The sequence below is a fragment of the Bos grunniens genome, chromosome 12 (assembly GCF_055505025.1).
Source record: "Bos grunniens cultivar Pamir isolate PY7600 chromosome 12, Bosgru_T2T1.0, whole genome shotgun sequence".
NCBI lineage: Eukaryota > Metazoa > Chordata > Mammalia > Artiodactyla > Bovidae > Bos > Bos grunniens.
In genome coordinates, this window is record NC_141176.1 from 21,721,561 (window position 1) to 21,737,522 (window position 15,962).

At 40.7% G+C, this 15,962-nt stretch overlaps 1 protein-coding gene and 1 long non-coding RNA gene across 12 annotated transcripts in view; one reads left to right on the forward strand and one right to left on the reverse strand.

The window, feature by feature from the left end:
- Positions 1-382: 382 nt before the first annotated feature.
- Positions 383-15,962, reverse strand: part of NEK5 (NIMA related kinase 5) — a 70,505-nt gene continuing 54,925 nt past the window's right edge. For 8 of the 11 annotated variants that reach the window (XM_086329209.1, XM_086329207.1, XM_086329211.1 and 5 more), the window contains 4 exons: positions 12,870-12,995; positions 10,813-10,950; positions 2,421-2,517; positions 383-1,734 (listed from right to left, as the gene is read on the reverse strand). In XM_086329209.1, coding sequence (XP_086185335.1) covers positions 1,464-1,734; positions 2,421-2,517; positions 10,813-10,950; positions 12,870-12,995 — 632 coding nt within the window. In that variant the 3' untranslated portion in view covers positions 383-1,463. The remainder of the gene's footprint in view (positions 1,735-2,420; positions 2,518-10,812; positions 10,951-12,869; positions 12,996-15,962) is intronic. The other 3 variants (XM_086329213.1, XM_086329210.1, XM_086329215.1) reach the window with 1 other exon arrangement.
- LOC147361503 (uncharacterized) lies at positions 4,533-7,578 on the forward strand. Its single transcript, XR_015138024.1, has 2 exons — positions 4,533-5,702; positions 6,633-7,578. It is a non-coding gene; the product is annotated as an uncharacterized LOC147361503 (long non-coding RNA).

Below are 15,962 nucleotides of genomic sequence, written 5' to 3' on the forward strand. Positions count from 1 at the left end.
GACTATCTACTAAGCTCCAGACATATGTTCAACACTGGGATTGTTATAATTAATACAAAAAAAAAGTTGAAGTCTAGGTTCCTGTCTCAAAGAGCTTACAGTCTTAATAAGAAATTGTATTAGTTTTTTCAATTAAACATTTCTGGCACTGGGCTAACCACTATATATAAAAAATACCATCATGAGAAATAAAGACCAGACATAGTCCCTGCTTTCCAGAAGTTTATACATTTGAAACTATTAGAAAATAATTCAATGAGACACTAAAATGATTATTTGGTACACAATTCCTCTCCTTGCTCAGTTACTTAATTCCATCAGTGTCAACATCAGCTTCAAAAAAGCATATTCAGTATACCCTAAGAAATGTCAGAAATCATGGTTTTATAAAATAACAGTTTATTTTAAATGAGTCTGTATATTAGTTTTCTATCACTAACAACAAATGACCACAAACTTAGTTAAAACAACAAAAATGTATTATAGTTCCATCAGTCAGAAGTCTAAAATGGATTTCAGTTCAGTTCAGTCTCTCAGTCGTGTCCGACTCTTTGCGACCCCATGAACTGCAGCATGCCAGGCCTCCCTGTCCATCACCAACTCCCGGACTTCACTCAAAAATCACGTCCATCGAGTTGGTGATGTCATCCAGCCACCTCATCCTCTGTCGTCCCCTTTTCCTCCTGCCCCCAATCCCTCCCAGCATCAGAGTCTTTTCCAACTCTTGGCATGAGGTGGCCAAAGTACTGGAGTTTCAGCTTTAGCATCATTCCTTCCAAAGCACACCCAGGGCTGATCTCCTTTAGAATGGACTGGTTGGATCTCCTTGCAGTCCAAGGGACTCTCAAGAGTCTTCTCCAACACCACAGTTCAAAATTTAATGAGGCTAAAATCAAGGTGTTGGCAGGGCTGCATTCCTTTGGCAGGCTTTTAGGGTGAAAGCTTTTCCAGCGTCTAGAGAGGCTGCCTGCATTCCTTGGCATGAGGCCCCTTCCTCCATCTTCAAAGCTGGCAGGATAGAGCTGAACCCTCTCAGCTGCCACCTCTCTGGTTCGCTTTCTCTTCCACCTTCAGAGACTCTTGTGCTGACACTGAGCCCATCAGAATAATCCAAGATAACCTCCCTATTTAAGGTTAGCTGGTTAGGAATCTTAATTCCACCTGCAATGTTAATTTCCCTTTGCCAGGTAAAAATATATTCACATCTTTGGGTGTGCTTGGGGTGGGGAGAGTCACGTTACTATGCCGACCACATACATAATCTGAAAGATTTCTTAATAGGAATGTTAAAGTAAAAATAAGAATTTCTACATTCAAAAGTTAGTCCCACTGTCTAAATTGAGAGAAAAACTAATAAAGCCTTGGGATTACTGGAAAACCCTTACAATAAATGAATATTTATGACTTGTTCCCAAAGAGACACTATAACACATACAAACATCATTTAAGAAAAAGTTCAACGATCACAGTTGAATATTTTGACTGTTGGTTGATATTCCTTGATCTTCATCACCAATACAAATTTTGTCATCAGATGGAATAAAAATACTCTCCAAACCTTCATTTAATTCTGAATATTTCTGCATGCCTATCCCCTCTGTTTCTTCTAAGTTTCCAGCATCTTTAGAAGAACTAGAAACCTCTTCTCTTTTTTCTGCCTCATTGAAAGTAGCTAGTTTTTCCAGAGATTCTACTACTTCATTTCTCAATTCATCTTCAGATTCTTCAAAATTTCTGAAAAAATAAACAGTAAAAATATACCTTGTGGTATCAAAACACTGATGAAGACGTTAAAACGTGTCTCTTCTTAAGCCCCACTCCCCAACTGAGCAATATTAAAGTTGCTTTTTCACCCAGGTAATAAACTGTTTATCAGTTTGGTTTTTCTTAGGATGATTAACATCCAGTGTTGGGAGAATCAATATTTTGTTAAGCTGGAACTGTGTTCTACAACCTTTATGATATTTATTAATATCTATTAAACTCTTACGTTTAAAAGAAGAGGCAGGAAGAGAAAAAAGATAACGAAATGTCTGCCATATATTGAGCACTTCCTATATGCCAGTCACTGCCCTAAAGCACTTCACATGTACTGTGTTTCATCTACTAATAATACTTGAGGTAGACATTATCATCATCAATTTACAAAGAAGCTGGGCTCAAAGAGATTTTGAAAAGGTGCCCAGGGTCTCACAGCTACTACCCAGAGACCCACCCATTCTGAAAGGGTAGAAATTGGACACGACTGAGTAACTCACACGCGTACACACACACACACACACACACACACACACACACACACACTGGTCTCAGCTGGGTCTTTGAGGCCATCTTTGATGCCTCGACAGCAGCATTTTAACTTTTTACCATTTTTACTATATTCTGTGCTTCATGTAGGCCTCTGTGAATGATCTACTTACGTATCATCGTCATCAGATCTTGGATCTGGTGGTTCTGCATCTATTTCAATGTCAGAGGCCACTTCCACCTTCCCCTTATCTTCTTTCAGTGGTCCGACTGTTAAATAAATGACAGAGATTAAAGCATCCCAGGCTGTACACCTCATGAGGGGCATGCACCTAGAGTTCTATATTGAAATCAGCCACAATGGTAAAACCTTTGAATAATTCCATTAAAGCAGAGAATAAGATAACAATGGACAGCAACTATTCCACGTTGTACTGAAAGTAGTAGGCAACACAACAAGAGAAGAAAAAGGAAGTGAATGGAATAATGATCAGAGATGAAGAGACAAACTAACCCCACTTTCGGGGTAGAAGCTTTGTATAGAAAATTTAAGGAGATCTTGTAAAAATGTAAGACTTGCCAACATTTATGCTCAGTCATGTCTTTGCAGCCCCATGGACTGTAGCCCATCCAGCTCCTCTGCCCACAGAATTTTCCAGGCAAGAATACTGGAGTGGGTTGCCATTGCCTGCTCCAGGGCATCTCTCCGACCCAGGGATCAAACCCCTGTCTACTGCATCTCCTGCATGGGCAGGCAGATTCTTCACCACGAGCGCCACCTGGGAAGCCTGCTAACATTATTGGACCACGCTTCACTGTTTTTTTGTTTTGTTTTGTTTTGTTTTACTTTGTATTGGTTTTGCCATACATCAACATGAATCTGCCACAGGTATACACGTGTTCCCATCCTGAACCCCCCTCCCTCCTCCCTCCCCATACCATCCCTCTGGTTCATCCCACTGCACCAGCCCCAAGGATCCTGTATCCTGCATCGAACCTGGACTGGCGATTCGTTTCATATATGATATTATACATGTTTCAATGCCATTCTCCCAGATCATCCCACCCTCTCCCTCTCCCACAGAGTCCAAAAGACTGTTCTATACATCTGTGTCTCTTTTGCTGTCTCATTACAGGGTTGTCGTTACCATCTTTCTAAATTCCATATATATGCGTTAGTATACTGTATTGGTGTTTTTCTTTCTGGCTTACTTCACTCTGTATAATAGGCTCCAGTTTCATCCACCTCATTAGAACTGATTCAAATGTATTCTTTTTAATGGCTGAGTAATACTCCATTGTGTATATGTACCACAGCTTTCTTATCCATTCAAATGCTGATGGACATCTAGGTTGCTTCCATGTCCTGGCTATTATAAACAGTGCTGCCATGAACATTGGGGTACACGTGTCTCTTTCCCTTCTGGTTTCCTCGGTGTGTATGCCCAGCAATGGGATTGCTGGGTCATAAGGCAGTTCTATTTCCAGTTTTTTGTTTTTTTTTTTTTACACACAGCCTCGGGGACGCGGGTGCACATGTTTATACAGTTAGATAAGTTCAATCCTCGGTTGTTTGTGAGGGATAAAAGAGGGAGTGGGAAAAACATAAATAAAGAGTATGATGACATAACAAAGGTGAGAAGAAATAATTCTTACAAGTCAACCTTCTGGTCAAAGAACAGGGGGGAAAAATAAGCATCGTGACTATATTTTTTCATAGGTTTTATAGTAGTTTTCAGATTTTTCAGAATTCTGTTGTCTTGCTTAAATTTCCTATATAAACGGCATCTTTACAAGGAGCCCAACTACATGCAGTAATAAGAAATGAGAGCATATGGTTTGTGAACAAAGTTGGAACTCTTTTTTTTTTCTTTTTAGTAGGGGATAGAATCTCACTGATGTTGGGTTTTTACTACATCTATCACAATACCAGGCAAAGAGATGGGAGAACAGTTAGTGCATAAAAATACCTAGAAGCATAAACTATTAGACTGGAGGAATGTTTCAAGATACTATAGGATAGTAAATGCCATACCCCTAGCTTCCAACCCCCACAACAGGCAATAAACCTTTGGACATTAATAAATTTACCGCAGACAAGAAGTGGTCTGCACTGAGCCCACACTGTCTAGAACAGGGAAACTCTGAACACAGGTTTCCTGGTTTCAGAGTCCACTTCTTTTCTACCATTTCCTCTCATTCCATTGGTCTTTTAAGAAATGCATGGTTTAGACAAACGTACTATACTTAAATTGAGTATCATGTGTGTTTTCTCCCTCTCTTCCTCTTTTTTTTTTTTTTTTTCTGTGTTCTGACAAGCTGCTTCTGAAGCATGTAAACCTCCTGGATCTTTTTTTTTTTTTTTGAACCTGGACTGGCATCTCGTTTCATACATGACATTTCACATGTTTCAATGCTATTCTCCCAAATCTTCCCACCCTCTCCCTCTCCCACAGAGTCCATAAGCCTGTTCTATACATCAGTGTCTCTTTTGCTGTCTCGTATACAGGGTTATCGTTACCATCTTTCTAAATTCCATATATATGCGTTAGTATACTGTATTGGTGTTTTCCTTCTGGCTTACTTCACTCTGTATAATAGGCTCCAGTTTCATCCACCTCATTAGAACTGATTCAAATGTATTCTTTTTAATGGCTGAGTAATACTCCATTGTGTATATGTACCACAGCTTTCTTATCCATTCAAATGCTGATGGACATCTAGGTTGCTTCCATGTCCTGGCTATTATAAACAGTGCTGCCATGAACATTGGGGTACACGTGTCTCTTTCCCTTCTGGTTTCCTCAGTGTGTATGCCCAGCAGTGGGATTGCTGGGTCATAAGGCAGTTCTATTTCCAGTTTTTTAAGGAATCTCCACACTGTTCTCCATAGTGGCTATACTAGTTTGCATTCCCACCAACAGTGTAAGAAGGTTCCCTTTTCTCCACACCCTGTCCAGCATTTATTGCTTGTAGACTTTTGGATTGCAGCCATTCTGACTGGCGTGAAATGATACCTCATTGTGGTTTTGATTTGCATTTCTCTGATAATGAGTGATGTTGAACATCTTTTCATGTGTTTGTTAGCCATCTGTATATCTTCTTTGGAGAAATGTCTATTTAGTTCTTTGGCCCATTTTTTGATTGGTGTGTTTATTTTTCTGGAATTGAGCTGCAGGAGTTGCTTGTATATTTTTGAGATTAGTTGTATACACAGTATTCAGCTTATTGTTACAGTAAATCACTGATGTCTGCAGGGAAAACCCAAAGCACATACCCACAACTTTATCTTTTTTTTGGCGAGGGTGGAGGTGAGGGGGTGAATTCATTGTTGTTATTTAAAGTGTACTTTTGTTCCTCTTGGGGAAAAGATCAGACTGAAGATAGTAAAATATTTCATTTCTTTACAGGAACAAGCATCCCCTCAACAGCTCTAAGATTTCAATGATTATAAGGTACACTTATTTTATACACCAATAACAAAGAAAATGTTCCCAATAAAATGGCACAATGTTTTCTTAGCCCTTAAAATTTATATTTTATAAATATAAATTACTATAAGTAATTTTAGTCTTTTAGTCTTTCTTAAGCACACATCTGGAGAAGAGAATGGCAACCCACTCCAGTATTCTTGCCTGGAGAATCCCACACACAGAGGAGCCTGGCAGGCTACAGTCCTTGGGGGTGACAAAGAGTCGGACATGAGTGAGCAACTAACACTGTACTACTACTATATAAACACACACTTTTAACCTTATGTCACTCTGGTATATTCATAAAAATGAAAATATAAGGTGGAATTAAAAGCAGAGATATTTTTGTAAACTTTTACATGACAACCCATGTATACGCTCACAAGTTGAAATTTCACCACACAGTAATTAAATATTTACCTATTTTTAATGAACACTGCTGCTACGTCACCCCAGTTGTGTCCGACTCTGTGTGACTCCATAGACGTCAGCCCACGAGGCTCCCCTGTCCCTGGGATTCTCCAGGCAAGAACACTGGAGTGGGTTGCCATTTCCTTCTCCAGTGCATGAAAGTGAAAAGTGAAAGTGAAGTCGCTCAGTCGTGTCTGACTCTTAGCGACCCCATGGACTGCAGCCTACCAGGCTCCTCCGTCCATGGGATTTTCCAGGCAAGAGTACTGGAGTGGGGTGCCATTGCCTTCTCCGTTTAATGAACACAGTTCATCCCAAATCATAGCTCGTATCACTTCCTAAAGTGCATTAAATAAATGAAGTAGATTCATATATCTCATTTATGAGTTAGTCTGGCTACTAAAACAGAATATTCTTCTTGGTATGGGAATCTGATAGTTTTATTTTTACTTTCCTGTCTCAAGAAGGCAGTTTTAGGAGGCTCTTATTTTTGTTTAACAGGATAGAAGAAAGAATGAAAGGCTAACTACAGAAATGTAAATCAGCTGTTATCAAGATGTGCAACTATGATGTTACCAAGGCAACTGTGTAGCCTGAAAACTGACGCAAGAAAAACAGAGGTTACCTTCCCACCAAGGATGCCCTTGGAGTGGCTAAACTATACACAAAATTACTGACCTGAATTAATTATGCACATGTTAAAAAAAAAATGCTTATCCTCCTTAAAACAGTGTAGTTTTTACTAGTAAGATTCATTTAAAAGGATTTTATAAAATCTTAACTATTTTAAATTTTCAAAATTAGGACATGGAGACATAGAGAACAGACTTGTGGTCCCAGTGGGGGAAGGAGAGGGAGGGATAAATTGAGAGAGAAGCACTGAAACATATATATTATCATATGTACAACAGCTAATGGGAAGTTGCTGCGTAGCACAGGGAGCTCAACCTGGTGCTCGGGGTCAACCTAGACGGGTGGGATGGGTTGGGGGGTGGCAGGGAGGTTCAAGAAGGAGGGGATATATGTATCCTTTTATGTTGTGGTATGGCAGAAATCAACACAACCTTGTAAAGTAATTATCCTCCAATTAAAAACATAAATTAGGACTAATTAAACATGTACTTGATAATCTTTCACTTTTAAATGGAATTTAGAACAAGATGCATCAAAGGAGTTTATTTTCAAGAAACTGGATGTTTAAGCTAAAGATATGACAGAGGATATATGAATCGCAGTTAAATGTATGACAACGTATCCTTAAATGCCTTTATAAATTGTGTCTATTACACATGTAATCAAAGTTATTAGAATTTACACATGCAGACAGTCTTCATAAAGAGTCTACAGAACCATAAGAATAATTTTTAATGTAATTTCCTTATCCAGCTTGATAGCAATACGGCCATTGGCAAACCCATGCCTTTACATAAAGTGATAGTAAAAACTATGCTGTGGCTGTATTCTCATTCACAGAGACATGGTCACCTACTACGTTCTGGACACGGTAGCAGGCACCACGGATAGAGAGTCGGAGTCGGGTGGTGATCAAGACAAAGCCCTCAGAAGCTTACAGCCTAGCGAGGAAGAAAGCTATTAAACAGAAAATTAATGTGAACTTGATTTTTATGATCAGAGAATTAGTGTCTTGTGGGATACGAAGCAGGGAACCCAAACTCAGATGAATACAAAGGAGACATGCCCCGATGTTTTCTCAAGCACTTAAACCAGTGGTTACCTAAGACTTCCCTGCTGGCCCAGTGGTTAAGACTCTGTGCTCCCAATGCAGGGAACCCGGATCCAATCCCGCGTCAGGGAACTAGATCCTGCAAGATGGAACTAAAACCCAGCCAGACAAAAGAAAAAAAAAAAAAGATTTTAAAATATTAAAAAAAAATAAAACAGTGGTTGCCTGTCAGTGGTGCACAGGCAGTAGTTTAGCTGAGATCCAGGTTTGTCATAGCAATCAATAAAAATTCAAATAAAATCACTACTACATCTTCTTATGGCCTGAATTTACACAATAAATATGATAAGGAAAAGTATTTCATGCACTTAACCAATATTTGAGTGTGCACGAATTTCAGTGTGACACCGAATGAATGTGAAACTGTCAGAGGTAGCTAACAGAAAAGTCAGAGAGACAGTAGACAAATTTGAGGAGTTACAGAAAGCTTAGTAGAATTTTTTGGATTATAGGGAAGCATGTCAATCAAGTTACAGGCTCTTGAACTCATTCATCCAAATTATTAACTTATTAAGAATCTTCTATATTCCAGACACTTTTGCCAGCTCTGTCTGGCAGTACAGGGAAAAGTATGGAGGGAAGGGTAACTGCTGATAAAACATCGCTACAGAAGTGAGCAGGGTCCATCAGAGAGGAATCTTAAGGGAGAATTTCTTTGGCAAAGGGAGGAAGGCTTGCATTCTAAACAGAAGGAAGAATAGTTGAAGAGAAGTGCCAGGGGCTCTGACGTTCTTTGGGAGGGGCCATTTGGTCTTAAAGGCGCTTAAAGTCTGCAGAATCTGGGTTTTATCTGGAGGGTGAGGGAGAATCTTTTGCAGGATTTAAAGCAGAGAAAAGACTTGGTCCTTTTTAGTATCAATATTATCTGGAAGGGATGCAGTGTGCATGTGCATGCTTAGTCACTCAGTTGTGGTAGACTCTTTATGACCCCATGCATGAATCATAGTCCACCAGGCTCCTCTGTCCATGAGATTTTTTCAGGCAAGAAAACTGGAGTGAGTTGCCATTTCCTTCTCCAGGGGATCTTCCTGACCCAGGGATACAACTCATGTCTGCTGCGTCTCCTGCATTGCAGGAGAATCCTTTACTGCTAAGTCACCAGAGAAATCCCAGGTGCAGAGGGATAGCTACAGAAATATGACCAGAGATAGGAAGTCAAGCTTGCTACTGAGACAGGAAAGATGAGGTGAGGCCAACCACAGAGTTAGAGGCTGAAAGACCAATGAGAAGTCCAGCCAGGGACTTCCCTGGTGGCCCAGTGGCTAAGCCTTCTGTGGTCCCAATGCAGGTGGCCCAGGTTTGATCCCAGCTCAGGGAACTAAATCCCACGTGCTGCAACTAAGAGCTTGCATGCTGTAGCTAAAGATTCTGCATGACAAAATCAAGACCTGGTGCAGCCAAATAAAAAAACAAATATTAAAAGAAAAAGCACGGTTGGAGTGGGAGGGGGCGCCTACACCCTTAACAAGTTACAAAAGAAAATATCCATGCTTTGCTTTGAACGCCACCCTGAGAGGCAAGTTCCTATCTTGCGTCCCACTTGTTGGATCAATTACTCATATGTGCCTAATGTAAAGCTGTCCATGCAAAAATACAGTAAGTTCACGAATAAATTCATGTGGCATGCAAGATCATATGAAGAGTTTTCTATGATTCTTTCAAAGAATCGCAGGAGCAAATGCAAGACAAATCATCGCCACCAGCATGTCGCCATCACAGTGTCCTGAAAGATGGGCACCTCCATCCTCCCTGGTCTGGGACCCCAGCTTTTGGCCTCCAGTCTAATCCAGGCCAGCCCAAAGCTTCCTCCCAACCCCCCAGCCTCCAGCCCCATCTTACAGACAATCCCTTTATCCCAGGATAGAAGGGGAGGAAGCTGACCAGCAATCAGACTGCAGCCTGTGATTTGAAGTTACTAGAAAGAAAGGAAGACAGAGAACCATTTTTTTCTCTCTCCCCACCCCCTCCACCCAAGCCTTGAGTTTTAAGTGTGGCAGCTGAGATAAGTCATAATATCGAAGGACTCCAACTACTCATGGACCCTGGCCCCTTCTACTGCTCCTAGATTTTAGTTATATTGTCTTTCTCAGCCTCTCAGGTGGGTGGATCTGCAAATCCTTCCCACCTGAAATGTTCCTTCAACAATAAAATGACGTCCATTCTTTAAGACTCACCTTTCACAGAGATTCCCCTTTTCCTGCACTTCACACACTGGCAGACTCACTCTTCAGAAACAGTCAGCTATGCCTCTTGCATTATTCTCAATATACTTTCCTGTTGTTCTTTCACTTTTTAAGTACTCATCAGCCTCCATTACTCTCAGGTTGGTACCCAGGCTCCCCTGCCCCCTCAGCCTCGCATCTCTGAAGCCCCAAAGCCCCGCCTGGGCAGGTGTTCTTTGTTTGATACCTGCCTGTCCCAGATGGCTTTTCTCCTGGCAGTTCACACCAGATCCTCACTGGGATGCAAATTCCCTCAACCTTTAGAAAACAACAACTTCTGAAGCCAACACAAGCACAATCTTGCTAAAAGTTAGAGGCAGAAAAAAAATCCCCAAAGCCAAAAAAACTATATTAAGATGTATTTTATTGCCCACTGCATGGTAATTTGAGTCTGCTGAATAGCTGTCAGATTAAATGGACTCTGTCAAGTAGAGCTAAGCCCTAGCTCATCATCTACAAAGCCACCTGCCCTTCCTACCTAATTTTCATCACTCATCAACTGATCCCGTTACAGAAAATGATTCCACTTTTTTCAGAAGTTCAAGTCTTTCATTAATGCATCTGGAGCAGGCTTGGACAAAGTAAATCAGCTTCTGAAAAGGCTTTGACACCCTTTCAATTCTCTCTCCAGGCTATTCTTATCCCCGTCCTGCATTTACATGTCTGACAAAATTCTGCAGGGTGTTGGGGATATACTTAAAAGTAAGCTACATACCACATTGTCCATCGTTGGCAGAAAGCGAGCTGCTGGTTAGCTGTGCTGCTGCCAAAACACTCAGCAAAGTTCCCGGTGCTTCTCGCTGCCACCGTCTCCTGTTTTCTGGTCCGCCTTCAATCTCAATCACTCGGCCATCTGAAAAGGAGACTGGATTAGTGACAATAAAAATGCTTCTTCAGTGGAGCTTTTAAAATCACAGAATGCAAGAACCTTGGAGATAACCTAATCCCACCCATTTTATGAGTAAAGAAGCTAAGAAAAGTTCAGTGACAATATGACTGTCACAGAGCTATTGGGCAGGAGAGTCTTTTTTTGCTTTGGAAACTGGCTATTTTGGTATGTTGACATTTCTCTTCTATCGTTTATTTTAAATTCAGTTTCCCTTCTTATTGTTCCACTGGTTTAGGATGGATTAAATTGTATTATGTTTGCAAGCCCTTTTCTGTAAATTTAATGATATATTTTGTAAGAGTATAAATATGGGTCCATTCAAACACTTTTAATTACTAACCAGTAATATACTTACAGACTTCAACTTATAAGATGGACATAAATTTTAGCTCTCCCTCAGCCCCACGAGGGCTTCCCAGGTGATGCTAGAGATAAAGAACCTGCCTGCAATGTAGGAGATGTAAGCAAGCTTGATTCCTGGGTCAGGAAGATACCCCGGAGGAGACAAAGGCAATCCACTCCAGTATTCTTGCCTAGAGAATCCCATAGATAGAGGAGCCTGGCAGGCTACAGTCCATAGGATCACAAAGAGTCAGACACCACTGAAGTGACTTAGCACACACGGCCCCACGTTATCAAGAACATATGAAATTAGCAATAAAAATCTCCACCACCTGTAAGATCACACCCAGGTATTGCAGGGACTCTCTGATGAGGAAAGACTATGCCAGAAGCTCAGATGTAAACAAAAGAATTTAGGTTGAAAATACCATCATATTCTAAACAGTCCCAACACTGAAATAGTACATTGGCTTACAAAGCAATTTAATGCGTATCTTTGCACTAACTCTCTAAATCTTGTGGGATAGCTAATATTTCAATTCTGATGTTACTGATGAAAAAAATGACCCTCCAAGACATTGCAAGAGAGTTATTGGGCTAGCACAGGAAAGCAAATGAAGCCACCTGCCCCTCCTTGCAAGGGAGGTGGGAGCCTGGATCTTTCCTCCCTTACATTCTCACAGCTACAGTGGTCAATTGTCTAGAATAATTAGTAGGCAAGTCTCTGCAGGGGTAGGAAGTGGAAGCGTTGGTTGTTCAGTCGTGTCTGGCTCTTTGCAGTCCCATGGACTGTAGCCCGCCAGGCTCCTCTGTCTGTGGGATTCTCCAGGCAAGAACACTGGAGTGGGTTGCTATTTCCTTCTCCAGGGGATCTTCCCAACCCCAGCATTAGACCTGGGTCTCCTGCATTGCAGGCAGATTCTTTACCATCTGAGCCACAAGCCTAATCTAAAACAGTATCTTTTGACAAGTATTTGATACAAATCTATAGGGGCTGAGGGTCGGACACGACTGAGCAACTTCACTTTCACTTTTCACTTTCCTGCATTGGAAAAGGAAATGGCAACCTACTCCAGTGTTCTTGCCTGGAGAATCCCAGGGACAGGGGAGCCTGGTGGGCTGCTGTCTGTGGGGTCGCAGAGTCAGACACGACTGAAGCAACTTAGCAGCAGCAGCAGCAGCATAGAGACTGTAGGGCTTCCCTGGTGGCTCAGATGGTAAAGCGTCTGCCCGCAAAGCAGGAGACCTGGGTTCAATCCCTGGGTTGGGAAGATCCCCTGGAGAAGGAAATGGCAACCCACTCCAGTATTCTTGCCTGGAGAATCGCATGGACAGAGGACCCTGGTAGGCTACAAGTCCATGGGGTTGCAAAGAGTTGGACACAACTGAGCAACTTTTCTTTCTTTCATTCTTATAGGGACTATACTGGAAAGTGAGAACCATCAGGTCAGAGTGAGCACTGGCATTTGGGGTGAACACAGCTGTGTCTGGGGCCTCTCTCTCCTCTTGCTGATGATTTAAGCCACTGATGTCAGCCTCACCCTCAGGCATGGTGGAGCAGGTGGAGGTGACGTCGGCCGAGGCCATCATTTGCAGCAGAGTCTGAGGAGCTCCTGGGGCCCACTGTCTCCTGTACTGTGCAGCAGTGGCATCCGGAATGCACAACTCTGGGCATAAGGAAATAACTCGTTCATCTCAAAGCAGCAAAGTGTGACTAATAGCACCAAATGGTTCTTAGGAAACCTGGAATCCATCAGCTGGCACATTCAAAAACAGAAGTCACCACCATCCTTCTAATACAGATTATTATGGACTGAATGTTTACACGCCCTCCCTCCCTCCCCCCCCCCACCAATTCAAATCTCCAAACCTCATGCCCAAGGTGATGATACTAGGAGGAGGGACTGCGGGGAGGTGATTAGGTCATGAGGGTGAAGCCTCATGAATATGAGTAATGCTCTTATGAAAGACACCCCAGAGAGCTCCCTCATCTTTTCCATTAAGGGTTGTTGTTCAGTCGGTGAGTCCTGTCAGCAACCCCATGGACTGCAGCAAATCAGGCTTCCCTGTCCTTCACTATCTCCTGGAGTTTGCTCAAATTCATGCCCACTGAGTTGGTGATGCCATCCAACCATCTCATCCTCTGTCGTCCCCTTCTCTTCCCGCCTTCAATCTTTCCCAGCATCAGGGTCTTTTCCAATGAATCAGCTCTTCGCATCAGGTGGTCAAAGTATAGGAGCTTCAGCTTCTGCGTCAGTCCTTCCAATGAATATTCAGGACTGATTTCCTTTAGGATTGACTGGTTTGTGAGGACACAGCAAAAAGATGGAATTAGGCCCCCACCAGACCCTGAATCTACCAGCATCATGATCTTGGGCTTTCCAGCCTCCAGAAGTATGTGAAATATTGAATAAATGTTGTTAATAAGCCATCAAGTTTATGGTATTTGTTACTTCAGGCCACTGAACTTTTAAGTTCTGAAGTTATAAACAGGTTTAAAATTGTTTCATTTTTATTATTAACATTTGATTAATTTAATGCCAAAGAAATATTAACAGCACTGAATGAACAAATTCTTGAGGCATTATGTGAACTGTAGTAGTTTCCACGGAAATGCAACTATTCCATTACCTTACTTTATTTTTTGGCCACACTGTGGCATTCGGGACCTTAGTTCCCCAACTAGGGGTTGAACCTGTGCTCCCTGCAGTAGAAGCCCATATTCTTAACCACTGGACCAGCAGCCAAGTCCCCTACCTTAATTTCAAAAGTAACATGGTTTTTAGAAAACTTGTTGCTATGTTTCATTATAGGAAATTTGGAGATCAGATAAAGAAGGAAACCAAAATTTCCACAATCCCACTGTCCAGAAGACGATTACAGTTGCAAATTTTCCTTCCTGCATTTTGTTTTTGCTTCATTTTGAAACAAAAAAAATGGGCCAAATACTATATACCCTTTTATAATTTATTCTTTCCAATTAATAATATATCCTATCTGAATTATTAAATATTGCTCTATACCACTATTTTAAAGCAAACTGGGTATCCTGATTTATGAATACATTTTAACTTAATTCTTTTTTGCTGGATTTTTAGATTGCTAGAATTTTTTACTATGATAAACAACACTATAATGAACTCATTTTTTACATTTATGTCTATTTTCCCAGGTAAAATATTGAAAATGACAATTCTAGGGGCTAGTAATATTTGCTTTACCAAAGCCTTTCATTGTTAAAGTTGAATCTATTACTAATTTATTCTGTGATTTTTTTTTTTCCTATGTATTTTGAAGAGCAAATTCTTCCCTATTTGAAAAATACTCACATTTTCTTTCACTTTATTTTCTAACATACAGCTTCACTTGTAACATATAAACCCTTTGATTTTAGCTTGTATCATTATCTAGAGTCTGATTTCACAATTTTCCCAAATTGTTAACCAATTAGTTCTAGAGCATTTATTTCTTTTATTTAATTCATTTATTTAATTCCCATTGACATGATGTGACTTTTATCATATGCTAAATTATGATACATACTAGAGTTTGTTTCTAAACTTTGTCTTTTTTCACTAATTTTTTTAAAATTTTGCTGCTAGTATCATATTGTTTTAATCACTGTAATTTATATAATATAGTTTGATATTTGGAAGACAAGTACCACTCACTGCTCTTCTTTTCTAGATTTTTTTGGCTAGTTAAGAATCTCCAAGGGACTTCCCTGGTGGTTCAGTGGTTAAGAATCTGCCTTCCAATGCAAGGGACAGGGGTATGAGCCCTGTTCGAGGAATTAAGATCCCACATGCCATGAGGCAACTAAGCCCTCAAGCTGCAACTACTCAGCTCAGGCACTACATCTAAGATCCGACACAGCCATAAATAAATAAATATTTTTTTAAAGGATCTCCAAGATTCTGCAATCTGCCAAGATCTCTTTACACCAGAAAAAACTCCTACTGTGCTTTTGACTGAAATTACCAAAAATCCACATATTTATTTGGAATGAATATTTCTAATATATAACAGTATTGGTGGTGGTGTTCAGTTGTCCAGTTGTGTCCAACTCTTCTCTACATTTATTCAGTCTTTACCTCAGTAAAGTTTTATAGTTTCCTTCATTTGCTCTGCATGATTCTTGTGGAGCTTATTCCCAAGTTATAAGTACACACACATATACACTCACACACATATTTGCTATTGATACTGTCAATGAGATCTAAAGACCAACTGGGGAATATATTTGCAATAGGTATTTCAGGCAAAGGTTCTATTTAAATGAGTCTTATAAATTTAAAAAATGACATATTCAGTAGAAAAATAGATAAAGGATATGAGCACATAATTCACAAGAGAAAGACAGAGGTCAATAAACATATGGGAAATTGTTCAGCCTGCATAATAATCACAGCAACCCAGTTTAAATTGAGACCATTTTCAGTATCAAACTAATGATTAGTACTGGGGTTCAAAAAGCAGGTTCTGTGCCTCCTTTCACTGGTTCATGACAGTTCTATGATTGTGAAGGCAGACCAGGTGTCACTCATCTCTGAGGTCCCTTCCACCTAGCACAGTCTGGCAGAACCTGGGGATTCTCTGTAAGAAGCCTGCTGAATTGAATACAGATTTTTCCA